The 27,891-nt window shown below is 35.0% G+C and overlaps 1 protein-coding gene across 1 annotated transcript; it reads right to left on the bottom strand.

Annotated features, from left to right (window-relative positions):
- Nucleotides 1-605: 605 nt before the first annotated feature.
- LOC124634609 lies at nucleotides 606-27,891 on the bottom strand. The gene is made up of 5 exons (XM_047170251.1): nucleotides 27,756-27,891; nucleotides 14,024-14,245; nucleotides 3,578-3,724; nucleotides 2,171-2,230; nucleotides 606-1,905 (listed from the first exon to the last, which is right to left on the bottom strand). The coding sequence occupies exons 1-5, from the start codon at nucleotides 27,819-27,821 to the stop codon at nucleotides 1,702-1,704; spliced, it is 699 nt and encodes a 232-aa protein (XP_047026207.1). The 5' UTR covers nucleotides 27,822-27,891; the 3' UTR covers nucleotides 606-1,701.

Genomic DNA, 27,891 nt, shown 5'->3' with positions numbered 1-27,891 from the left:
AAACTGCCTATACCTAATACATTATTATACACATGCAACAAATTATATTTAAAACTTAATTCTGAATTAAATTACATTTATTTTATAACTATCACAGTGTCTGTATACCGAATTTTATACTAAGATTTCTATATTGCGTTGATCCGTTTGACGCAGTCGGTAAGATACATTTAATATTTACCTATATCGCTCACCTAACAGTATAATGACACATCTACTTTTTTCTTATTTTACAGAAATGAGGGTCAAAGATTTTGCAAACGTTTGAAACGAGGTTATGACTTCATTTTATATTTCATCTTAGATTTTATAGTTTTAACAACTAATGCCGTACCGTTTTACCACTTTATAAATTATACACTTTTAAACACTTAGGCCGTAAAAACCCAGTTTCGCTTTTTTTGTAAATGTGTCATTATACTGCTAGGTGAGCGATATTATGGCAAAAGTTATTTATTAAAAATTCATTAGCAGTAGATAAACTCGTGTTTAAAATATAAATAAAGCATTTCTTTTCATATATGTACTTCTGCAATACCTACGGACCATCGCAATATTTTCAAAACACAATAAAAATGTCATAGAGTCCAATTATTGACATCACCTAATCACAATTATCTTTTTACAATTTTAATTTTTTAATCTAATTTTACAATTTTAAGTCATATACTTATCTAAACATAAATACTTACTAGGTACCTATGTATATTTTTGGATTTCACATTCTGCGTCTACTTTTTTATTTCTTAATAAAAACAATAAGTAGGTCGGTATATAAGCTGATTAAAGTAAAGATTTCTATCAATTTTGTGGATATATAATGTTGGATCAATTCAATATTTATGTCAAATAAATTCCGTAATAGCTTAAGAGTACCAGCGCACTGTAAACTAAACAGTCGGCCGACAATTTGATCTGATTTTTTAATATCTTCATTCCAATCAAAGTTGTCAGTTGGTCTGATACCTGCTTATTACTGGCTAAATATCTACCTGATCTTTGTAATGTGCGTAACATTCATCTTCATACTGATTTATGAGCCCAAACAAACTATCGGCCGACTAAAAGTTTGCAGTGTGGAACGATTAGCTAGGCAATTTAAAACTATACCTTGTATAATCTATTTAATGCTGAATATATCACCATTTTCACACTAATTCTGGGACCATAAAAAATACCATACTTAAAGTATTTTTCCTAATATTTTAATAATATATTAACTAAGAAGTTAATACTATAGTCACAGAACTTTAATTATCAATCTCATTAAACTCACAGGTATACGAATTAATTTTCACTATTAAATTAACTAGTATGACACATATAAATTCTATTAGTTTTGATTTAAGTCGAAAGTGGTTAAAAATCTATGGGTAAAAAGGAAATCGATGTTTTAATTTCACGACAATAAGTGAGCCATGCTTATATGTGTAATGCTTATTGTCTCTGTATGTGTGTAAGCTCAGAAGCCATTCTCACACACACAAGCATGGTTCATGCATTTTGTGAAATAAAACATCTATAGGAAACGTATCTTCCAGTCATCTCGACAAATCGACGGGAGTCACTAAAGAAACAAAGAAACACTGCCGCACATGTGCGAGGCGTCAAATATCTAACTTCAGAGGTACAAAATTACACTTATAAGAATTTTACAAAAATTTTAAGACCTTTAAACAACTTTCGACCTCACCAAAAACCTTAGCGTCTCACATCTACACAGGATCTCATCTCCTCAATGGCTCGCCTCGTCTGTATCGAGGCGTACCTTTCGAACTGCCTCAGCTCTTGGCGGGATCGACAGAGAAGGTCGTGGTAAGCTCGCCTCGTAAAAGGCAGATCGTTTCGAACTCGGCGAATTTTCTCTAGAGCGATGCGGTGAAAACGACTTACTCTGGCTGTTTCCTGTGAACAATTTAGAGGAAAATTTTTAACAGTGAGTTGGTTTGCTTATGTTATTTCAAGCATGGATTTGACAATCCTTTGTTACTCTTGCAGTGTTGGATAGCCCATTTATCGAGGAAGGCTAAACTTAAATTACTTTTTTATTCGGATCCTCGATGTTCCCACGCAGGCGAAACCGCTGTTGAAAGGCAGTTGTAAGTTTAAAAAAAAACCGTTTAAGTGTTTTCTTAAGCCTTGTTTTCGAAACATACAATATCTTTCTTACCTGACAAGACAGCCTGCAGCCCCTTAGAAATCTGTCGTACCTCCTCAAGCAGCCTGCAGTCTGTAAAGAGTATTAAAAAAGGTATTTAATTAATTTGTAGACTAAACAATACGTGTTAGTTTATAAGAAAAATATACATCTACAAACTTAGGTCGGGATAAACCATGTAACTACGATTGCAGTCGTAAAATCGCTACAAATCGGTGATTTACATGGTGGGACCCACCCTTATTTTTATTTATACTTTTTAGACCAATTGCATAAAAACGGTGTTCATATCAATTGCATAAAAAATGCATTATAGTAAAATACATATTCCTATGTTGCTGGCAACTATTTTAATATTTTTTTTAATACCTAGTCAATTTCCGCAATACACACCTTTGCGGAACACCATGATTGTGTATTTTTCATCGGAGTTATTTGTGCTTGCAGATGTCATTCCACAGGAGTTATTGCAAACATGTAAGTATGCAGTATGCAGCTAGATTTATTTATATGCATACGGTTTCCATGAATTTGTATGTTAGCTACACAACATAAGATTGTATATTTTTTAATTTGTTTGTGACATGTTGGCCAGTAGGGGGTAACTGCGGATCTACAAAGCCATTTTCGAAAGAACATTTTAACGAGAGAAAGTTTATAAGTAAGTACTTGGGAGTGTCATAGGCTATTTTATTTGGGTACGGGAAGTACTTAGTTCCTTCAAGATCCGTGTGAAACCCCGGAAATCTACTTTGCTATTTAATAACCACACGTGTCTTTTCTCAGCAAGAAGAGGCCTTGTGCCTAAGGGCACTAAAAAGGTTAATAATGACTGATGGCTAATTAGATATAATACACAGCTGTGTTGCTAAGAAGTTTGTTCATCACCGTTAGGTACTTCTTTTCAGCCATAACACTAGGACACGGTAACTGGATTGAGGTGGTCAGATAGGCAGTCGCTCCTTGTACTCACAAAACATTCAGACTGGATGCTGGCCCAACATAGTTGGTAAAGGCTGGAGAGATTATGATGAGCACTAGGAGCCTAGGAAGTGGTAACAGAGAAGCGGCGTGGAAACCACCTATCATGGTATGGGCATGTGATGCCGAGGAATGAAAGTCATGGTCTGAAGGTTTTGGGTATAAACGATACGAAGCATCAAAGAAACGATGAAGGATTGTGTGAAAGTCCATATAGCTAGAAAGAAAGTTACTCGTGAGATGACAGCAGATAGAAGAGTATGGAAGAAGAAAACTTGCTGCGCCAGTTCCTAATAAAATTGGGATAAGGGCAGGAGGATGATGAAGAACATTTATTAAGGGGTGAAAAGGAGCGTTTTTAAGGTAATTATATAAGCCTACTTTTTGACTTAAACTTTGAAGATCGAGATTACTTATTATAATTTCTATAAGCCTTACCCTATCGAGGTGAATTCTGGCCACCACCATGTACCCCTTAAGATATTTCGTGTGAATCTCGGCGCTTTCCTCTGCTTTCTTCCTGCCATCGTGCGCAATTTTCTGCAGATGGTAATCGAACTTCACCCAGCACTGGTTATCTGGAGTCTGGAAAAAGGTTTAATTTGGTTGAATATAATGGCTAAGTTAATGTTTTTATACGCTTTCAGCAAAAGTGCTCCGTCTGATTGAATTATATTTATGATTATTTTAAATTAAAATGTATTTTCCTTTGATTAGTGTAGGCTTTGTTGCTTCTTTCTTATATCGTATTTAAGAGGTATTTGTATGATTTATTTTATTAAGCAAGTATGTACACAAAAATATGACTCTTTAAACATATAAATAATGAAATTTCCTGTGAAAGATATTACGGTATATTATGTTAACCAAACAACATTATGCAGCATTTTATCTATAAACAATTTCAAGGTATAATAATAAATTGGTTTACTACATCTTCGACGTATAGAAGTAATTTTAGCCTCAGTAGACATGTTGACGTGCTAAATATATCGAGCTACAGTATTGTGGGTGAACGGTAGCCCAAATTAAACTATTAGACGTAACTGTAATACGTAATGACGTGGTCATCTAATTACTAAGGCTATAAGGTTAGCGGGTTTTGCCGTTTTTGTTTGTTTGTACCTAATATAAGTTGCTGTAAATATAATTTTAAAACCTGAAAATTTGGTTTGTATCTACGCACTTACCTCATAAACGTATAGTTCGATTACATATTTTTTTTTAGAGTTTTATCTGGGCTATGTGCCCAATTTCAGAAGAAAACTATAGACTCTTTTCAAGCAGGTGCGTGATGCAATTTCTTAGAAAGAGTTTTGCAAATGGACCAATGGTTTTTGGCATTAAGCAAACGCCTTCAAGCAAGCAAACAAATAAATTCTTTACCATTATAATATAATGAGAACCACGATGAGATATGTAGTATGAGACACCTACATGTAGATTAATAATTCATGAATAATCCTGATCCCTTGTAATGTAATTCTCCCACTTTAGCATGTAATCGGAGGAAACGCCTAATTAATGAAAAACAATACGCAAACGCTTATTGTAAGGCCACACCGCTCTCGTCTCATTGCCAAGGTTTGTTCGCTGATTGACACGGGCGCATCCACAATATATTCCTGTATTAATTTTATTTATATTCTTCCTGTTGTGTTATTTTTATTTTTTGAATACAACATTAGGCCGTCTAGATTTTATGTTATAAAGAAATGAATGGCACGATTTTTGTGTACCTAATCGCATTGGTGTGTTAACTTTTTCATAACTATTTATTTATTTAGAGCTTCTAAATGAAAACGCCATAGTACAATACTTATTCAATATTAGCTAGTGCCTGCTAGTTTCATCTGCATCTCAAAAAAAATGTGCTTGAAGAAAAAGTAGCTTTTAGCAGCCGCTAAAACGATGAAAAGACTTTAAAATATCCACAGCACACGTAAGATAAAAAAAGAAATTACAGGTAAATAGTACTTTAGCACCTAAAGTAAATTAAACAAGGAATAGATTTAGTAGTCGAATTGAGAACATCCTTTTTTGAAGTTGGTTAAAAAGTTCACGCAGATGCACAAATCTCATTCACTAACACATTACACTCGCTGTCATATAAAATATCAAATATCTGGCTTGTGGTGCATGAAGCTGTTACTGCCAAGGCTTGCAAATGGATTGGCAACATGACATTGTTATGAATGTAGTGTAAACATGAGTGTAAATTATATTTAGTTGTAGACAAGTCATTAATTGATAATTTAATGTCACTGTTCTATCAGAAATTGAAAATTCGATAAACGGAAATCATCACTAGAATGCTTCCCGCAGTTTCGTCTGCTTCAGGTGGTGGAGTTACCGCGGCCATGGTACATAAAAGGCCTACGAAGGAACATGACGTATTTTAGTCAGTAGGTAGGAGTCTGACACTCCCTCACGCTGCTAACCCACAGCGGGAGGGGTCATTTGATGATTTCCCATCAAAAAATCAAGTAAGTAGTTGCCAGTTGGGTGTAGTTACCACCTCTTTTCAACTACCATACTTGGTTCAATATTTTTGGAGTCTTTAGTGCGGACGCTATTAAAAAAGATGGCATATCGTGATAGCTCTTTGTGATTTTTTGATTTGTGTCGTCCATATTTGTATCATCAAATTCAAATGTAAATCGATTCAAATAGTGAGAGACAGTTAAGGTTACACGATAATCTGTGCTAAGGGAGAGAATCTGGTTATAGTTCGGCCATTCAGAGAATGCGTTCCTGACACGTCGCGATTGAACTGACGACGTAACTTTGCAATGGCGTTGCAGTTACGATAAAAATATTTTTGCTGGTTGTTTACCGTTTTAACAATTGAGGAGCATTAAAACAACATTATTATATCAATAATCAATGAATGTTATTACGTCGTCAGTTCAATCGCGACGTGTCAGGAACGCATTCTCTGAATGGCCGAACTATAGTTTTAACCTGATGTGTTTGTGTGTGTGTGTGAGTGCATCAAGGGCGTTCCTGGTTATAGTCAGACAGACAAGATTATGCAGGTAATGTATATTTCTTAAAATATTTGTAGTACATAGGTAGGTACATTTACGTATTCTGACCTTTAATATTATTTTACTACTTAGCTAGACAATTAATTGGGAAATGGAAATAATAACGCATCGCAGTGGTCTTTTGGAAGTTTTATTTGGTCAATCTTTGAATGTAAATGTCTACCTATACCATAGAAGATGGAATTTGGATTGGAAGGGAGATGAGAAAGAACGTAATAATAATCTATTGAGTGCAGGTCACGGTACACGAGTGAAACCGCAGAAAACAACTAGTAATAAATAGATATAATAATTAATATCAATTGCAGTGTAGGTATAATAACAAAGAACGTGGTGTGCATTTTTATGAATAAACTGCAGTTAATTGAAGAATGCAGTTGTGGGCGGCGTGACTTTGTGGATTTATTTTATGGCTTCTAATTAGGCTGAGAAACCTGTATCTATACTAATATCTAAAGTATAATAATTCTGCTAAATGTGTTTCTGTTTATTATAGGTAAGCACTTCTTTGTTATCACCTGTCGTCCTTTGCTGTACTTAGGTCTCCACCAATGAGAGCCAACCATTTCGACATCAAAAGTATTCGTATTAAGTTCACGAGATGTGAATCACTTTACCCAGGAAATGGCTGATATAGTTATCGGCACGGATATTGAGCTCTCGGCGGAAGAGTGGGGATCGCTTTGCGCACTGTACACATAAGGCAATTAACCAATAAATCGCTTCTGCGCAGGTGAAGGTCAGGGCTCAATATCCGTGCCGATAACTATAAGTTACTGATAATTATTAATATTATTTAAAGACGGGGTTTTCCGCATTTTGTGTAATACATTTATGAATATATCTAAGTATAGCAAATGTTAGAAGCTTTCCAGCTATATGTAACTTTGGGACCACGGAAAGCGGGTGAAATCGCTGGCAGAAGTAGCAACAGTTATTTTTCAATGTAGGCATCATGACGTGAAACTATTTTAGTTTTCCTTTGATCTATATTTGTAAAACAAATAAATAATTAAACGCATTACTTTGCCAAAGAATTTCGTATGCAATAAAGAAGACTTAGAGGTGAAACATTTATCGTGTGATCATTCAAATACGTAAGAATTAATAAAATATTATACCGCTTCACATCTGATTTACCTCTTAGGAACAAATATCATTCATGAACCTATATTGCAAACTTAAATGTTAATATTATAGCTCATTTTTTTAAATAATGTTTAGGACTTATATAATTCAAAATTTCCTCAAAATAGGTATATGATGAAATGAGAAAGAAAAAACAAGGAATATACGTAGGTACCTAACAGAAGAAGTAGATTTTATAAATCCCTAAAGACAACGTCACACCTTATATTCTATTTAGACCCGAGGCAACTAAATCAGGTCTGCACCATCAGCATTAATCAGAATCCAAAAATAATGACGATTTCCTAAAACCGATTCTCAGTACTTATCCATTGGCAGGTGAGGTGCACTATTATGCAATGTTGCACCAATTACTCATGCACCCTTGAACGGAGTGCACTGTCAAGGAATTGCACTCAAGCTGCATTATCTCATATCCGAGTAATGTTACCATCGTTTGCATTTCTGTAAGGACATTTTACGAATAATAAATTTAATTATATCGATGCGAAAGTTTGGCTTCGCCCGCATGCTGTGTTGTTAAAAAAGTGCCTATGTGTTTATCCGAGGTATCACCTATCTACATACCAAATCTTAACCAAATCGGTCCAGCCGTTTTTGCGTGAAAGAATAACAAACATACATCTATACATTCTCACAAACTTTCACATTTATAATATTAGTAGGAAGTAGGATAGTAGGATGTAGGTCTATCTAGATCTGAATATGTCTATTCTGTCCTGTCTATGTCTATATTGTTTCACGTGTAAACTGCTTGATGGATTTTGGTAACACTTGGCAACAATGTAGCTACAGTTAAGTAGGTACTTCAAAAAGTAAAGTGCACTTGCACGCGGTTTCCTACAATCATAATAATCAATTTATCGATAATGCAACTGATAACCTTACCTCGACAACAGGAAGAAACATTCTCTTATCAATATGTAATCAATTAAGTATGCAATTAACATCAATCGGGATTAAAATACATGTAAACAGCGGTTTCTTTGAACATATTAAGACATATTCTTGAAGAAGTCGCGGTGGCCTAGTGGGTAAAGAACCAACCCCTCAAGTATGAGTGTTTGTTCGAAACCAGGTTAAGCAAGTACCAATGTAAGTTTGTATGCACTTTCTACGTACATCTTGGGCACCAACGACCGTACTTCGTGGGACACGTTAAACTGTAGGCCCGGCTGTCATTGAACATCCTTGGCAATATTATACTGATATACTATACTGATAAATTTAAAAAAAACTATTTTAAGAGCAAAAAACCGTGGTTACCCCAAGGTTATAAAGTTCAAGCGACAATATATTTGTCATTTATGTAAAACTTAGCAACCAGCTCTTAATTATTGCTGGACCGGTTCTGATAGAAAATAGATCCTGGCCATCTAAGGATAGCAACCTCTGGAATGTCAGGCAAACTGGATGAACAGGAATGCAAGAATTGCAAATTCGGATGCAAATGCAGACTGACTTAATTACAAGAAAGGCGATTTGCGAGATAAAACTGCGGTATCTAGGATTGAACGAATACTTTAGGCAGGGTAATAATCTGTAGAGTACAAGTTGACGAAAGGGTAGAGACACGTTGATACTATGATAACTTTTAAATCGTGAGATTATGGTTGTTGTATAAGTTATTTTATCGAAATTGAGAATTCTATGAAAAGGTATTAAATATGTATGTATATTACCCCTTTTATATAACACTTCTAATTTAGGAGCGGTAACTAAACTAAAAGTTAGAAAAGATACCATGTACAATACTAACTGTTGCCCTTCGTTTCGAACACGTCCCGAGGGAACTAATCCCGCACCCGGAAAAAAAGTGTCTTCCTTCCTTTCTCCGGCTCTAGAATATCTTTCATTTAAATTAGTTTTTGTTCTGGTGTAAAAGAGCCACAGACTTTCACATATAATATTAGTAAGGATTCGGACAAAACGCAATTGCTAGCCAAAATTATATTCTAAGATGGTTAATGTTATTTATGTCTATTTTAACTATCATAGAATAATGTATAAACATTACAAAGTGGCACTATCATGGAATTTAAGGGTTTATTGATATCATGGCGCCAAGTATACAACTATTTTAATGACAAATATAATATAAAATATACTTTGACAACGTAAAACCAATGATAGCTGGGTGGAGGCTTATATTTTACATTTCCTGCATTCCACGTACTTAGAAAGGAACTTCAAGTTAAGCCGTACTTGAGATAATGGAACATTGTATTATTTCAAATTATGTAAGTTAATATGATCCTTGCTTATCATCATCTGCCTAGCCTTTTCCAACCTATGTTGGGGTCGGCTTTCAGTTTAACAGAATGCAGCTGAGTACCAATGTTTTACAAGGAGCGACTGACTATCTGACCTCTTCAACCCGGGCAACCCAATACCCCTCGGTAAGACTGGTCGTCACGTTAACCGGCTTCTGGCAACCCGTAACCGTGTTTTTCTAATAAATTAGTTAATAATTTAGGTATTTACATATTTACGTTTATGACAGGGACTAAAAACAAATAGTTTGGTTACCCTAACATCACGTCGTACTCTTTGGCAGTCGGTCAAACGGCATAACTTGTGTTCTGACGCGATTGACGTGGAGATTACACATAATTATATCTACATGTGTATGTAGATACAAAGTGGTCATGATTTTTATAATGAAAGACTGATTTATTAGCACGAATCATCGTGCAATGATCTGTGGTAATTTATGCGTGTGAGAATACCTAAGTATAAACTTAGTTTGTTTACTGGTATTTTAGGCACTGGTATTTTACGTATGAGGTTTAAGAGGTATGAGGTATGAGAGGTAAAAAGACTATACTAGGAGAATTTAGAGATAGTTTTGTTTGTGTGATCAAGTAAATTCAGAGGTTCCTTTTGTTTCTAAGCTTTTCAAATATGGTGTTGCTACCTGGTTCCGCGGTATGAGTTCCCACGGGAATCTCTTCCTGCATCGAAATAAAACTATTTCCATTTATCAATCTAGTACGCAGATACTGTTTATTTTTTTCAGCACTCACGTTAAATCGGCTTAACCGATTCAGATAAAATTTTGTGCGAAGATTGATGTGGCATTCGAGACGACAGTAGAGTCTTTATCATTGTTTGTGAAATAGTTTTGCAAAATATGCCGGGTTCAAAAAGACTCGTAATATTTAGTCTGTCTGTATTATCTAGGTAAGTACATATGCTTTATGTATGTGTGTATGATTCCTATATCGATACATTAGCGTAGTAGGTGTGAAATTCTAAACACACGTGAGATATTGTTAGCGCCATAGTTTTACGATGTGTTAACACAATGATTATTCTTAAATCAACGTATTGACATACAGAAGCTATAATTTCAAATACAAACTTGGCCTTTTGTAGTGATCGGATTTTGCACTAAAATAGATAATAGAATGTTAAAAAGTATTGAGTATAAGTAAATAATGAATCCGGTTAAAACTTTTCTTAATTTACTATAAAAAAACGTTAGGTTCAATAGTTTATACTTTTTTTTCTTAAAGGCCTAACCTCGATCAACGATGAGCATTTTCAGTAGGTTTGAAAGTACATATTGCAGTATTTCGCGTCCATCATAAAGTAAATAACCACAGTCTTTGGCGTCCATTAATCTACTTATCAAGAAAAATGTTCTAAATACAAAGGGATTGTATCTTGGGCTACGGGATTATTCGAAAGAGTTACCGCGGCCCTCGCACATACTTAAAGACCTTAAGAAGGAACATGGTGGGTTTTAGTCAGTAAGAGTCTGACACTGCCTCACGCTGCACGCAAAGCGGGAAAGGTCATTTGATGATTTCCCACAAATATAACAAAAAAAGCGAAATATTTCAAGACATGTTGTAGGATATAGGAATACTCTTTAGTCTATACAACATCCTGTCATAGATCATCGGTAAACAAACGCCTGATTATCTCATTTCCTACCTTGGCAGAGCTCTGAAAACCCACGTGTAAGTCATTACAACGCGTGCATCATTAAACTATTGGTTCATTAAAAACAAGGTTAAACCTGGACTAATCTACTTATGTAGTTATGATGACAATATGTTTAACATTAGTTACGGTTATAAATATTTTATTGGTACAACTGAGCAGTCTGCCATCGCACGAAATAAAATGAGTGGGTAAAGAACTGACCTCTCAAATATGAATGTGTGTTCGATTCCAGGTCATGCATATAATGCAATTTTTCTAAGTTTGTATTTATTTTCTAAGTATATCTTGGACAATGACTGACTGTCAAAAATGTTCAAATGACAGTCGGGACTCTCTTCGATGCCTTCCAAAACACAGTCATTGGTGTCCATGACATGTTAAGAAAGTAAATACAAACTTAGAAAAGTTGCAGTTGTTGAATGAAACCTACATGGTTTTTAACCCATTATGCGACATTTGCTAGTATGACGATTAAGAGTAAGATTAAGACCAAGGATATAAGCGTAGTAATAATATCGCTGAAATCGGGATAATTATGAATAAATAGTTGTAACCGAAGTAGTTATATAATTTAATAAATTTTATGTGCTTCCGGCATAGTTTTATACGGCCAAGATTGAATCACGCAGGTATTTGAGTGATGGCTTTTGGCTAGCGGCTACAGGGACATAGGTAATAATATTACTATGCCGTATTTATTATGGCTTTCAGAGGTAAAATGCTATTGCGATAAGCATATGGATCTAGATTATATACTATACTTCAATTCTCAGATCAGGCAAAGTGGATAAATTAGTATTTTTTTGAAATTTTATTTTTAGTTTAACGTACCTAAGTACTACCCTACCTACCTTTTCCTTTACCTTTTCTTAGTTTTTAGGAATTGCACCGACCTAAACATAATTTAATAGGTCCCGATTGTTTAAAAATACGTGCACTAATCTCGAAATAATATTATATAAAAAAGTTTTTAAATAATCTATTTACAAAACTCTTTACAATCTCTTTTGTTAATCAGCTAGTAAAGATAATTCATTCAGCCATCGTCACTATTTTTACAGCCAGGTTCATAAAACTGAATAAAAATTCAACTAAGTGCTAAATATAAGTAAGTAGCTTAAACCAAACGTTTGAATGATTTAAATCACCATTAAACGGCATACTTTAGAAACAGTTTCCTAAAAAATAAAATGATAAAACAAAGGATAAATCGCAATCCTTTATCAACAACATCAATGTATTGCCAAATCCCGCGGTGCACAACTAGGCTGCATTCCAACGTGTAGGCATGCGCTGTGCATTACTCGCATCAATTGCACTCCCATCTGTGTGCACTAGGGCTGTTATAAAGCTTTTATATTGTAATAGATACGCGAGTTATTTTTGAAAATATCATCATATCAATAAATCAATATCAAGTAATTTACACTTACTGTTATAATGAGACATTCTAAGTATATCTTAGGCACCAATGGCTGATATAAATAGGTGAAGGCTGATATAAACGTGAGGAAACCTAGACTATTAAGTCTGAAATCACCAACCCGCATTGAGCAAGCGTTATGATTAATGCTCGATCCTTCTCCATGTGAGAAAAGGCTTGTGCCCATCAGTGGGACGATAAAAAGGCTGTAACAGTTATATTGAGATTTTTTTCGTTACTTTCTTTGAAAAGGCTCCGAAATTACTCAACCAAGGTGAATGATTCTTACATTTTTTTGAAGACTAAGGGTGACACAGGCTATGTTTTATCAAAGGTAAAAATAATTAAAGTAACATGTTGTAAGACCCCGGACAAACATCAATTAGAAAGAATTGCCCCATCCGGATACGGAATCAATCGCTTGCTTTGATTACCTAACTTTCTTACTATTTATAACTAAGTAAAGTAGGTACTGTAACGTAGTTAGAAACTTTTTCATTTGTAAGGTTTTATTCGTTAGATATTTTACTTACTTTATTTTTTTAGCTACAGTACCTACTTTAGCTCAAAAGACTTGAGCATTGACACAGGCTTGTAAATCAAGGCAGATTTGAACAAGTGAAAACCATCCCAAACATTTTTAACTAATAAAAAACCCCTATTTTAATTATTTTATAGAACTATCAATCAAAACCTCAATTTATAAATTGATTACATGACAATAAATTGAGTTATAAACACCAATATCGATTGTAACTGCCAGCCCTACTGAATCACCATTGCAACTATGTACTTCAAATATTTTCCCCCTAATGTTATGATGCACATGCATTTCTCCATGCACCATGCTGCACATGATCACGTCAAGTAGTATTTTGGGAAAGTATTCAGAGATTTCTGGCGTTTATTATTGTAAACTATTATTACAGGAATACGGTTAATCATCACTGTTTTTGGGTATGATATCAATTGGCAAGGAATTGACGGTATGTGGGCAGAACGGAATAATATACCTAGTGTTAGTACTCTAAAAATAGATGTTATGGTTTTTGGGAACTAATGTTGCTTACTAAGAACTTTGTCTTGAACATTTGTCACAATCAATTTGTGCAGACGCAGATGCACTCACTATTCCTTCACTCTTATAACTCGATGGGACGGCAATCCGACACGACCGGAAAGAGATCAGGCGCAGGACCGACATTTACGTGCTCCCCAATACACCAACTTCGAGGCTCCGGGCTGCTTTATGAAAGTTTTACAAAGCAGCAAGTTTTGCAAAATTAAGTACTATGTAGGTGTACTTACATGACAATAATCCCAATGACAATTCCTCCTAGTGCTCTCAACACAGTTGGTAATATTCTTGATGACCGAGTTCATATTGTTGGTCATTCTCGAAGCGAAGTCTATATACAGGTGTTCCACCTGACTCTTCACCGAGTTCAGCTGTGTGGTGACGTCGATGTAGCTGTTCACGAGAGCCTGTCGGGCCTGGGTCGGTTGATGGTAGACTTGCACTGCAATGTCCTGGAATTTAAAATTGAACTTTATGAATCTGTTCAATTAAATGGTTGGATTTTAGGTGATATCAAAAATCCGAAACTCATGCAGCAACATAGTCATGTAGTCAAATATGTCGACTTTTTTCTTAAAAATACGGCCAAAGTAAGCAGTTGTTTTAAGAAAACTGGGCAAGTGCGAGTCGGAATCGCACACGAAGGGCTCCGTACCATTATTTAGAAAATGAGCAAAAAATTACGTTTGTTGTATGGGAGCCCCCCAAAATATTTATTGTACATATTCTAGTTTTCAGTATTTGTTGTTATAGCGGCAACAGAAATACATCATCTGTGAAAATGTCAACTCTTTAACTACTTATGACGGTTCATGAGATACAGCCTTGTGACAGACGGACGGACGGACGGACAGAGGAGCGAAAACATTAGGGTCCCGTTTTACCCTTTGGGTGCGGAACCCTAAAAAACGGACACTTTCTTTGTCTGTGAAAATGGACCTAAGTGTGAACGGAATTTTCAATGATTTAAGATTTTTTGTGGTTCAAGTTATGATGCCGAAAACTGTAAAAAATAGCGTGTTATCTTGAATGTGTTACAAAATAAGGTCGAATCTAATAATATTTGAAATAGAACTCTTAACATTGGAACATCACTTTAGACAATCTGAAAAATATTGTTGTATATCTTTTCAGACGTGATCTAAGCATAATTATGTTAAAACAAACGAAAAGCTAGTGTTAATTTCTAAGTTTATATTTATAAATAAAACATCAAAACAAAGTGTTGCAAAAACTTTTATTGCCAGCCTCGAAAAATGTGTTATTTTTACTTTAACGACTTCTTTGCCTAAATATCTCAGTCGGAGTAATTAAATGATCACTAAGCGAACTTTTAGTTCAGTTTCAAGGTCAAAAATAAACTCCAGGTACGCGAAATAGTCGAAATTCTTTTGGGATTACTACATTTCTATGTTATGTTCTCATCATCATCCTCCGAGCCTTTTTCCAACTATGTTGGGGTCGGCTTCCAGTCTAACCGGATGTAGCTGAGTACCACTGCTTTTCAATAAGTGACTACCACTACTTTCTATGATATGTTTTTGATCCTGCATTATTCTTTCTTTTTTTGTTTTCATACCAAATTGCTGGTGAGCTTTTTATGTCACCGTTTTTATTTTCGAAAAATCAATTTAATTTACAATCTAATGCACCTATTTACTGTGCTTGTTACTTTGCCGTTGTCTAAATATATAAAAAGCGTTTTAGTTTTAATGTAGGTAAATAATTTTTTTATAGACTTAACTTATTTACAAGTTTGTATATATTTGTTATAAATAAACTGCAATCATCTAAACTTTTGATAGGTACCTCGTTTTGAAGACGAAGAAATTTTTTCTGCTTCATTTAACTAAGTATAGTCAATATCGCAGTAAGCAAATGAATAGTTGAAGACCATATTCATCTCACTGACGGTATATGGTAAGTGAAATATCTATGGCAAGTGACGTCATGCTATATTTCCGTCCTAAGCAACAAAGTATAGAACAATATATCAACAAAGGCAATAAGTATTATATTATTATACACAGCACATATGTTTCTTTATGGCTAACTTTAACTGCAGTATAAAGTTGTCAGCTCTTCATTGTTATACAATAAGGCGGATCCCACACTAATATTTAACACACTGCAGACTAAACAGTCGGCCAATTTTTTAAAAGAAAATCTTGATTCCTACCAAAGGTTTCAGTCAGTCTGATACCGGCTAAATACCTGATCTTTGTAATGCGCGTACTACCATTCATCTTCATGCTGGTTTATGAGCCGAAACAAACTATCGGAAGACTTAAAGTTTGCAGTGTGCTCTTAGTTTTTCTCGATATTAACAACAATACAGTAATTTGTTTACATAATGTTGTTTATATGTACAAGGGTGGGCGTTTTGGACGGTTTCTTTTGTCATTTTACGTTCGAAACGTGCTGATTTATCAGCTTATTTCAAAGCAATTATTCTTCTTTATTCTCAGAAACAAACCTTGCAGAATTAAAGTCAGAAATAAATTTAACGGCAAAAAGTAGATTTTAAGTTTTGTATTATGCAAAATAACATTCCTGTTATGAACAGATTTTAAATACTGACTTTCTAAGTACTTTTGCCATTATATTTTTTTATAGTAGGTATTATAGCGCTTAGAAAATATCAAATTAGACTGAAAATCTGTATTTTTTGAACGTCAAAACAGCAGTTCATAAAATCCACTTGTTTTTGTTGGGAAGACGAAGTGGCACAACAAACGGGGAGTTTGTTGCAATACATGTCTATCTGTTTGGTTTGGACAACTTAGAAAATACTTGAATTAGTTACTAAAAGTAAGATTATGGATGCTTGTGTTTTATTTTGTTCGTTGTGAGTGCGTGATCCGCCTAATGACGTATGCTCAAGAGTCATACCTACCACTTCTACAGTTCACCGGTTTAGCATTACGCTGATACGGTTGTCAGTAAGTTTAAGTTCTATTCATTATTGTTACATAATTTGTTTAGTAAGCTGTTTTATTTTTGTTTTGATGGGAATGAGTTTTTTGTTACATTAAGCGAAGCAGTGGAGCTATTACTTTAATAATTCGACGATGAATATTGAATACATTATCTACGAAGGCTACGAAGGCTTTTCCGTTTTCAATTTTATTTAATTAATATATCTGCTAGAAACGTGTCTATAGTTTTAACTGCTCTCTTGTTATCCTTAATACAAGATAATTTAATAAGCAAAAATCTGGCTCTTCAAAGACAATAAGCGTTGATGAATTCATACCAATAGAGAATAAAGCCAATCCACTTTATTGGCGATATTCTCTACTTGTATGAATTTAAAATGAAATTGAGAACAAACTCGTAAAACAAAGCACTCAGTTTGAACATCAAACAAACACAAACATAATATTATACTAACGATAATATCGTTATGAACATATTCATAATATACAATTATGAATATACAGGGTTACTGGTAAGTAGACCGCATCCTTTCAGGAGGTGATAGTATAGGTCAATACGAACAAATTTGACCCTGGGATATACTGGGCAAAAGTTAACCCGTTTCAAGATAATCGAATTTTAAGATCTTTTCTTTACAAGTCGTCTAGGTACACGTATACATTTTTATTACTAGTTAAAAGTCTCGTTTTTGCGGATTTTTGTGTGTTTTGTGGCTTTTTGGATAGCTAGATAAATGTAGATGTTTTTTAAGTATTCTGCACAAAAAAATGAAGAGTAATATTTTTGAGAAAATATCTACTAAAAAAGTAATTGCTGTTCGCTATAATTTCCTCTGTAATTTGTACAGTTTTATGGTTTGTTATTATGAAATGATTCATCTTCTATCCAAAAACACACAAAAATCCACAAAAACGAGACTTTTGACTAATAATGAAAATTAATACGTGTACCTAGACGACTGATCTTGAAATTCGATTATCTCGAAACGGGTTAACTTTTGCCCAGTGTATCCCAGGGTCAAATTTGTCCGTATTGACCTATACTATCACCTCCTGAAAGGATGCGGTCTACTTACCAGTAACCCTGTATATATTATGAACTGGAGTAAGGTTGCCGATTCAGCCATACATAATAATATGTCCTCCTCCTCCGAGCCTTTTCCCAATCATGTTGGAGTCGGCTTCCAGTCTAACCGGATTCAGCTGAGTACCAGTGCTTTACAAGAAGCGACTGCCTATCTGACCTCCTCAACCCAGTTACCCGGGCAACCCGATACCCCTTGGTTAGACTGGTGTCAGACTTACTGGCTCCTGACTACCCGTAACGACTGCCAAGGATGTTCAATGACAGCCGGGACCTACAGTTTAACGTGCCATCCGAAACACAGTCAGTGGTGTCTAAGATATACTTAGAAAGTACATACAAATTTAGAAAAGTTGCGTTGGTACTTGCCTGACCTGGGATCGAACCCGCGCCCTCTTACTTGAGAGGTTGGTCCTTTACCCACTAGGCCACCACGACTTTTTACATACATAATAATATGTATAGGTATTTTATTTCTTTACTGAATGTATGTACAATATGCTTTTGTTTACAAAGACACGTTGCTTGGTATCTTCACACCTTACTCAGATTCTTATCTGTCTTTTAAAAGTCGCAAGTAGTATGGGTGCAGCGTGAGGGAGTTCAGACTCATACTGACTAAAACCCATCATGTTCCTTCTTAAGCCCTTCGTGTGAAAGGCGGCAGTAACTACTACAATCCCGCTGACTCATTTAAACTAATTAAATAAAACAAAACTGGATAAGTAATACTTAACAATCGTGAAACTTTTTTGTCATGCCATCACATTTTCACGGTAACAACGAATTTTTTTTTTGTTTTTTTTTTTTTTTTTTAACGACGTCAAAAAACATCAAATGACCCCTCCCGCTGTAGGTTAGCAGCGGAGAGGGAGTGTCAGAAGACTCTTACTGACTAAAAACCGTCGTGTTCCGTCATAGGCCTTTTGTGTACCAGGGCCGCGGTATCTCTTTCGAACAACCCGCAGTAACAACGTATTCTCAAATCGACATGAAATTCCACAAGCTACATTAAATTCCTCATAATATACTAAATATCTAGCATATTTTCAGTTCAGACCTTCACCTGACCTCGCCTCGCGAAACTAAGGTCGCTATAAAAATCTTATGGCGAAATTATGATGTCACAAAGGAAACCATTAAACACGGCTGTTAGTATTGACTGTACTGAATGCACGTCACTGTTTCAGTTTGAATAGCTGATTTTCAGATTTTCAGTGGCCGTGGGTAACCATCTTGTTGGTAATGAGCAAATCTGTGTTTTGGAAGGCACGTTTTTCTGGACGTTTTCCGGACTGGCGTTTGTACTTCTTTGGCTGTCTTTACGGGTAGTCTGAAGCCAGAAAGTCTTATCAAGGGGTATTAGGGATGCCCGGGTAACAAATAGGCAGTCGCTCCTTGTAAAACACTGGTAGGTACTCAGCATTCGGTTAGACTGGAAGCCAACCCTAACATAGTTGTTAAAAGGCTTGGATGATTTTCAGTGGACAAATTAGTTTTAACGGGCTTTTGATTGTTCGGGACTGCTTTAGTTAAGAACTTTTAAAACATTGGGCTAGTGATAGTTGCCACTTTAAATAATATGCTAGCTAGATAGAGAGCAGTTTCATGTGTCCAAAAAAATCTATCTTATCTCCGTAGTTCCAATCAAAATTAATACTAGTATATATTTTCTATTTATAGACGGACATACCCAAATATATACATCGATTAATATTTATCACTACGCTATACCTATAGACTTTAAAATTATACAACAAAACGTAATTTCAACTACCATCTGCATGTGATGCATTTACATAGATCTTTGACCTAGCACTGTAGACTGGAAACACGCCAATAACATAATTCCCAATCACTATGGTACTCCTACTCAGCAATAATTCTTGGAAGTGTATTTACCCATTTAAGTTTTTTTTTGTCATGGGATAACATCGAATATTATCTACTTCGTCAGTTAAATTCGTGTTTCCTAGATGTCATTTGTACAGTGGTAACGGGTAGTCAGAAGCCAGAAGGTCAGACAACCAGTCTAACCAGTTGATGCGGTCTGATAGGGAGTCGCTTCATGTAAAGCAATGGTACTCAGCTATCTATGCTCTGGTGAGTCTGAAAGCCGACCCCAGAGAGTTCGAAAAATGCTAGGCAAATAATGGCACCCAAAACCAAAATTATAGGGTCAAAGATATACAGAAATGTCTAGATGTAAAAGTAACGGTCACCCATCCAAAGACCGACCGTGGCAAGCCAAAACATAACCTTAACCAATGAACCCGCTTTTACACGGAAATAACTCCAACATAACGAATGTAAAGTCCGTCAATAGTTTTCAAGTGCCACTTATTTGAGTGCAGACAGCAAAACAAATATTATATCAGTATCTGTCAAGCGGTGTGCAGTGAATGGCAATTGGCATGAAGACTGCATTGTGTGACGATGCAATGACGTCATCGTAGTGATGCACCTTGAACGATGTGATAACTGTAATGTCTGTTTGTTATTTATAGCTGTTTCAGTGGGAAACTTCTTTCCGTAGCCGGACAAAATATAAAGTTGTAGCAGTTTTCCCGCGGTTTCACCCGCGTCCCGTCTGCACGTAGGTACAGGGATGAAATATAATTTATGTAACTTAGGAATAGCTTGGCTTTCCAACAGTACTATTTTTACAAATCGGCTCATTTGGCCTTTAAGTGTACAAACCAGGAAACAAAAAAAGATTTCGTCTTTAGTTTAGTGCATATAAATTAGAGTACTTTAGTAAGTACGAGTACGAGTACTTTAGTAAGTTTATATTAGTGCATGTAAATTAGAGAGTCTCTTTATTTGTGAGTAGGAATCTGGATTGGATATTTTGTCCATGTACGGGAAGTAAATCCTTTAAGATACGAGTGAAACCGGCTGAAATAGAGGGTCTACTATAAAGTGTAAGTCCATGAATGAAACAATGAAATGAAAAATGAAAATGAAAGTTACCTACTGTAATTACCCGACTGTCAATAAAGATGGGTTACGTCTTTCGCGTACGAATGTAATAAATTCTTTCTCTTATCTCTACAACACCGTTTCTGAAATATGATTCATATTTAAAATATGCAATATGCATGCTTAGTAATGCAAATCATTGTTATGACTGCAACTTTGTTATTTTCAGTATTTCGATGTTCTTGTTTGAATGTTGTAGAAGTACATTTTAATTGTTTCAGTAATAGATAGTTCATTTATTGAGGAAGACTTTTATGCGACTTTTTCTTCGCTTGCTCGAACAATTGGTGGGGTGGGTGAAACCGCGGAAAATTACTTGTCATATTACGTATAAATGCTAAAGTATAGGTAGTTCTGTCTTTCTGTGTGTATGTCTGGTTTGTCCCGCTTTCATGCCAAAACTTAGCTTGAATCAAATTAATAAAATAACGTTCACATTTAGTTCAGGGTATATCAATGACGGGCATGTGATCATGTGATTGAGGTCTGACGCCAGGTACTTTTTATATAAGTGCGGAAAACAGTTCCCTCGGGATGCGAGCGAAACCACGGAAAATAGCTTGTATACTATCTGCATACTTACAATAATATTCAACTTTTCTAAGTTTGTATGTACTTTCTAAGTAAATCTTAGACACCAATGACTGATAAAAAGGTGAAGGAAAATATTGAACAAACCTGGACTATAGCTCAATGCGGGTTGGTCATTTCAGACCAACCCGCATTGAGCAAGCGTGATGATTAATGCTCAATCCTTCTCCATGTGAGAGGAGGCCGCAGCCCAGCAGTGGGACGATAATAAGGCTGTAACAGTAACTATCTGTATATACGTAAATATTTTAGTTTGTTACACTATCAACATCAGTTGATTGTGTATTTTGTTTGTTTGTATATCTCCAAGGATTTGTTAAGTAATATCGTCTAACTAACTAATATACATACTTAGTTTATCTTTTGTGTAAACTGTAGTATTTTGGTCGTGTTACGCTAGTTTGTTTTCAGCTACTGAAGGATAAGGTAAGTAGATAATTATGATAATAGTTGTTACCCGTGGCGTTGCTTACGTTTTGTATAACATTAATAGGTAATTTAAACTGGATGACACTCGCTATAATATTTTTTTACAGCACGGGTTGATTAATCTTATGGTTAAGCAACACTTGGTGCGGTCGGTCTATGGATGGGTGACCTTATCATTGCGAGTTTCTCTGTATTTCGGAAGGTACGATTAATTCGTGGATCCAGGCTGTCTTATTTACATCTTTGACAGTCGTTAGGGGTAGTCAGATGACAGAAAGTTTTATTTTAACCGACATACCAGAAAGAAAGAGGTTCTCAATTTGTTTGATATTATGTTGTTTTCAACTGTTTTTTATTTCAAATTTTGTTATACGAGTAATAATTACAGGTATGTACTTACATATTATTTACAGGTTTAAAACTATTGTCACATTTACTTCCCTAAAACTAAACAAAATTATTATAATTACAATGTTTTGAACTAATATAAAGAACAACTTGAACGATTTTTTTATTGTTAATGTTATCGAACTCTGGGCACGTAGAGAATTTGCTAATTACGTCAATTCATCTTATTTTCCCTTTTTTCCTCATATTAATTTAATTTAGTTTTTGCAAGAGAGCGGGGGTTCCCCTAAAAGATATTATCAGGTAGGTGGCCTAGCTATCTAATTACTATTGGATCACATTTATAACAGCACAGCAATATTAGACAAAAATGCTGAAATTGAAGAACTGTAAAATCAGCTCATTATGTTCCCACAGTAATACAATAATAGGCCTCCCCGCTGAGGTATGAAATATTTCATTACTTTATGTTAATTTGTTATTTTTGTTTTTCCAGAGAAATTGTATATATTGTTAAATAAGGTAACGTCTTGAAAATCTTTACTTATATAATAAACGGGGAGACACTTTTTTGTTTGTTTGTTCGTGCACTAAAGCTCCGAAACTACTGCACCGATTTGCAAATTCTCTGGATGTTGGAAAGCTACACTCTTCCCGAGTAACATCATCCTCCGAGCCTTTTCCCAAACTATGTTGGGGTCGGCTTCCAGTCTAACCGGATTCAGCTGAGTACCAGTGCTTTACAAGAAGCGACTGCCTATCTGACCTCCTCAACCCAGTTACCCGGGCAACCCGATACCCCTTGGTTAGACTGGTGTCAGACTTACTGGCTTCTGACTACCCGTAACGACTGCCAAGGATGTTCAATGACAGCCGGGACCTACAGTTTAACGTGCCATCCGAAACACAGTCATTGGTGTCTAAGATATACTTAGAAAGTACATACAAACTTAGAAAAGTTGCATTGGTACTTGCCTGACCTGGAATCGAACCCGCGCCCTCATACTCGAGAGGTTGGTTCTTTGCCCACTAGGCCACCACGACTCACTACACTCACTCTCACTACACTCTTCCCGAGTAACATAGGCTATATTTTAACCCGATACGAGCAGAAGTTCTCACGGAACACGGGTGAAGCCGCGGGTGAAACGGCTAATTTACTTCTTTTTTAGGGTTCCGTAGCCAAAATGGCAAAAACGGAACCCTTATAGTTTCGTCATGTCCGTCTGTCCGTCTGTCCGTCTGTCACAGCCGATTTACTCGGAAACTATAAGTACTACAGTGATGAAATTTGATGGGAATATGTGTTGTATGAACCGCTACAAAAATATGACACTAAATAGTAAAAAAAAGAATTGGGGGTGGGGCCCCCCATACATGTAACTGAGGGATGAAATTTTTTTTTTCGATGTACATACCCGTGTGGGGTATCAATGGAAAGGTCTTTTAAAATGATATAAAGTTTTCTAAAAAACATTTTTCTTAAAGTGAACGGTTTTTGAGATATCAGCTCTCAAAGTCGTAAAAAGTATGTCCCCCCCCCCTCTATTTTTATAACTACGGGGTATAAAATTATAAAAAAAATAGAGGTGATGCATGCTAATTAACTCTTTCAACGATTTTTGGTTTGATCAAAGTATCTCTTATAGTTTTTGAGATAGGTTGATTTAACTGTAATTTACGGAACCCTTCGTGCACGAGTCCGACTCGCACTTGGCCGGTTTTTATTTAATACTTTTGCACATTCTGTACAAGGGCGGACTTAACGCCACTTAAAATCCGTCTATGAGATTTTAAGTTACTTTTACTAACTTCTAGTTCTGCCTATACCCATACATAAATAACCATATCCTTATTATATTATCTACGTATATTTCCTAGACATAATAGTAGAATCTTCAAGGTCTCATTATCTTCAGTGTGCGTTAGATAAGCGACCCCACTGAAAATATTTCAGGAATTCCAACTATTTGGGTCATGACTTTACTATGTTAATGTTAGTCAGATCTTGATTCATTATGATAGTGATAATTAATTGAGATACAACATTGAAGAACAACAATCTATTATTATACTAATAGTATAAAGCTGAAATCTCTGATTGTCTCGACTCGTTCGATTAAAAAAATATTTCAGTGTTCGAAAGTATCATCATAACGGTATCATCATCTTACAAACCATTTCCAAACAATGTTGAGGTTGGCTTCCAGTCTAACCAGATGCAGCTGAGTATCAGTGTTTTACAAGGAGCCACTGCATATCTGACGTTGTCAACCCAATTACCCGAGCAACCTGATATTGGGTGAAACCGCTGACGGCGGCTAGTGTCTCTTCTTTTGTTAACTTTAGTTTCAAAATGCATTTAATACCTATATAATTTAAAAGTTAGTTCTTACTTTTCTTGTAAAATCACGGGAACATGGTATTTAGCCTAGTTTTGTAAGAAGAAGGTGTACTGTATTGTTTTTTGTAAATATAATTATTAAATTATTTTTATTACTGTTGTAAAACAGAGTTATCTTAACAAATACTCTAGTGCAGTTTATTGCAATTGTATGAAAGAGATACAAGGTTTGTGCACAATAGCAAATTGCAGTCACGGTGCATCAGAAAGATGACTGTATCGTTGCTGATGGTTATTCTTCGGTATTACAAATGTTGATACGAGTAGATATTTCTCCTGAGTATGAAATAATAGCTAGGTAAGATAGCCTATATATTTCTTGCACAAGATTTATAAAAGTGTATATTATAAGGGTTAGTTTTTATTCCATTAAAGCTTCATAAAATACTGACTTTCACCTACAGAAAAGTCATCATCATCATCTCAGCCATAGGACGTTCACTGCTGAACATAGGCCTCCCCCTTAGATCTCCACAGATACCACACATCTCCACAGATAGAGTAAACTTAAAAAAAATCTTTCTGACACTGAAACATTGTTTTAAAAGAACTAGTTCGTAGTTCCTGCTATTAATGCTCAACCAAACAAACCAATTCTTCAGCATTTTAATATTAGTATTGAAAATAATTTTCCGTTCAGGAATCGAACCAGTGCGTTGTGACATCCAACCACTATGCCAATATTATTGTGCATTATGACAAATTAAACTAGCAACAAAAACCATATAGATTAGTTTAAACTCAATAGTTATACTTCATTAGATCCGAGTGCATTGTCTGACAAGGTCGGGCCACAAAGTCAGCGATGCACCATAGGATGACGAGCGACGTCATCTGCGGTGTCAACTATACACCGGAATTTTCAATGGATCAACGTCATTTTACCATTAAGTTAGATTAAGCTAAAGTATTTTTTCCTGATTACTGAACGAATTTGTTTTTTTACTGTTGAAAAGCTTTTCCTAGTAATAGGAACTATATTTAACCCTGGTACAGGCAGTAGTTCACAAGGTGTAACCGCGGAAATACGAATAGTATTTTATAAGCCCACCCACTGGTCTCTATACCAAACGTTTTGTACATTATGACAAATTAAACTAGCAACAAATAAACCATACATTAGTTAATCCTCTAGTTATACTTCATTAGTTTATTCGAGTGCATTGTCTGTCAAGGTCGGGCCACAAAGTCAGCGATGCACCATAGGATGACGCGTTCAATGGATTGTCGTCATTTCGTTTAGTTTAATTATTGTTGTTGGTTAATTTAGCTTTTCGATTACGTAATTTACAGTTACGTGAGGTAAAGATAAAATTGATTTTTTTTCGTGATGTCAGATATTTTTTTTAGTTTGCTTACCTACTTAGAATACAATATGTTTTTTGTGATTAATATTTTTAAGAAATTAGAAAGGTTGTAGGTAGGTAACTTGATTTTAAAATTTTAAAGAGCATTAGGTACATTTGGCATATAATTTTAATCTGAAGGAAATAATGTTTCCATATTAACTAATCGACACCACAGCGATTTAACTAATAACATTATGCAAGTATAAATCAAGTTCCTTATATATTTTCTTTTAATATTAAATAATCTTTTCAACTGGAATTCAATAGTTAAACAGAAAATTTACAGCGTAGTACAAAAACAGCTGATGTCTGTTACTCATACATTTTTCTCTAAATCGATGGCCGAGGTAACATCAAGCTTGTTTGTACAGGTGTTTGTTATATTATTCAATAGTTATTAAAAGGACATACACACATACAGTCACCATGGACACAAAAGTCACGGGAAACGAAAGAGTATTTTTATTGGAATATTTTTAAGTAAAATCTTGAAATAAAATGTGAGGAAACTAGAGCGTTTTTGTTGCACCTATGTGATTCATTTTGCTACAATTTTATTTCTCAAAATCTTATTAATTGTGTAATATATATTTTTTGCGAGCCTTGATAATCAGTCGTTTCTTAAAACATTTAAATCTCTTCATAATTATCGTTGATATTAATTTAATATATATTATTCGGAAAATTAAAAAAAAAATAACCCCTGCCCTGGTATAAGATGAAAGATGGTGTGTTACTTCTTTATTTCCCATCAACAAAAAAAGGCCTACTATCTGACAGATTAAAAACCGTCAGAGCTTATTCCCACACATTCTTTGCGAATGTTTAGGTACATAAAGGTAAGCACAAACGTCAAGGTGTAGAGTTATGATAAGTGACTACTTGATATTAGAAACCGTTGCTTTTGAGAGCATACCTGCATTCTTTGCCTAGTGGGTAAAAGAACCAAACTCTCAAGCATGAGTGTGGGTTCGATTCCAGGTCAGACAAGTACTAAGGCAACTTTTCTAAGTTTGAATGTACTAAGTATATGTTTGACACCATTGACTGTGTTTCGGAGGGTACGGCAAACTGTAGGTCCCGGCTGTCATTTGAACATTTTTGGCAGTGGTTAGGTACACAACTTTTTTATAAAACAGCAGTCGAAATAATATTTTGCTTAATTACGTTTTTATAAACTCAAAAATGTTACCAAGAAAATATGGTTTTTGTGTTTAGAAAATACAAAACATGACGCAATTAAGTCGATAATTACTTCCACTATAATCGCATACTATTATAATAGTAAGCTAGTTTATACTGCATTTAAATTATCAATCATAATAAATATTACTAATTTATTATTGACATTAAATTATGAAATACCGAAGTTACTTACCACACCTTTAGTAGTAAATTCATTATTCAGTTAAATTAACCTTTATCTCGACTAAGATCAAAGTTTTAACGAGAAGTTGTTTTCGATGTTTGTTTCCGATAACCTTGTTCTGTAATTTTTCAAGATATTTTAATTTTTACCCGATTTTTGAGGGCTTTTTTTGATAGATGAGTACCTAATATTTATATTGCCTACTACTACCGTTTACGGAAAAATACATATCTTTGATTTCTTTTTTAAATAAATATGTCATTGTTTATAAAAATAACCGTACGACTTTTACTAAAATATTCAACCAAATCACCGAGAATTACATTTTTTTTTTATAAATTTTTAATCCATTATTTAATAACAAAAATAAAAATAAATCCTCTTACCGACCACTTAAATCACAAACAAAACAAAACAAAACACCAAAAAACACAAAAAAAAAAATTAAAAAATAATTTAACACCGACCTGAGCACACGCAACGTGAATGAACGCGAGAAGCGCGCAAGACGCGACTAAGATGCGCGCAGCCATAGTGCACTCTGCGAGATATTGCACTGCGATTACCGAGATCTGCGTCTGCGCACCTGTTTGTATAATGTAC

Source organism: Helicoverpa zea, chromosome 11, assembly GCF_022581195.2.
Source record: "Helicoverpa zea isolate HzStark_Cry1AcR chromosome 11, ilHelZeax1.1, whole genome shotgun sequence".
NCBI classification, from domain to species: Eukaryota; Metazoa; Arthropoda; class Insecta; order Lepidoptera; family Noctuidae; genus Helicoverpa; species Helicoverpa zea.
Note: the sequence above shows the minus strand (reverse complement) of the source record. Positions and strands in the feature narration are given on the sequence as shown.

Excerpts from the sequence above, each read along its gene's own strand:
- LOC124634609 (XM_047170251.1), bottom strand. The coding sequence starts at position 27,821 with ATGGCTGCGCGCATCTTAGTCGCGTCTTGCGCGCTTCTCGCGTTCATT. Across the intron at positions 14,246-27,755 it reads TTCACGTTGCGTGTGCTCAG|GACATTGCAGTGCAAGTCTA; the intron begins GTCGGTGTTAAA and ends TTTAAATTCCAG. Across the intron at positions 3,725-14,023 it reads GTCATTGGGATTATTGTCAT|ACTCCAGATAACCAGTGCTG; the intron begins GTAAGTACACCT and ends ACCTTTTTCCAG.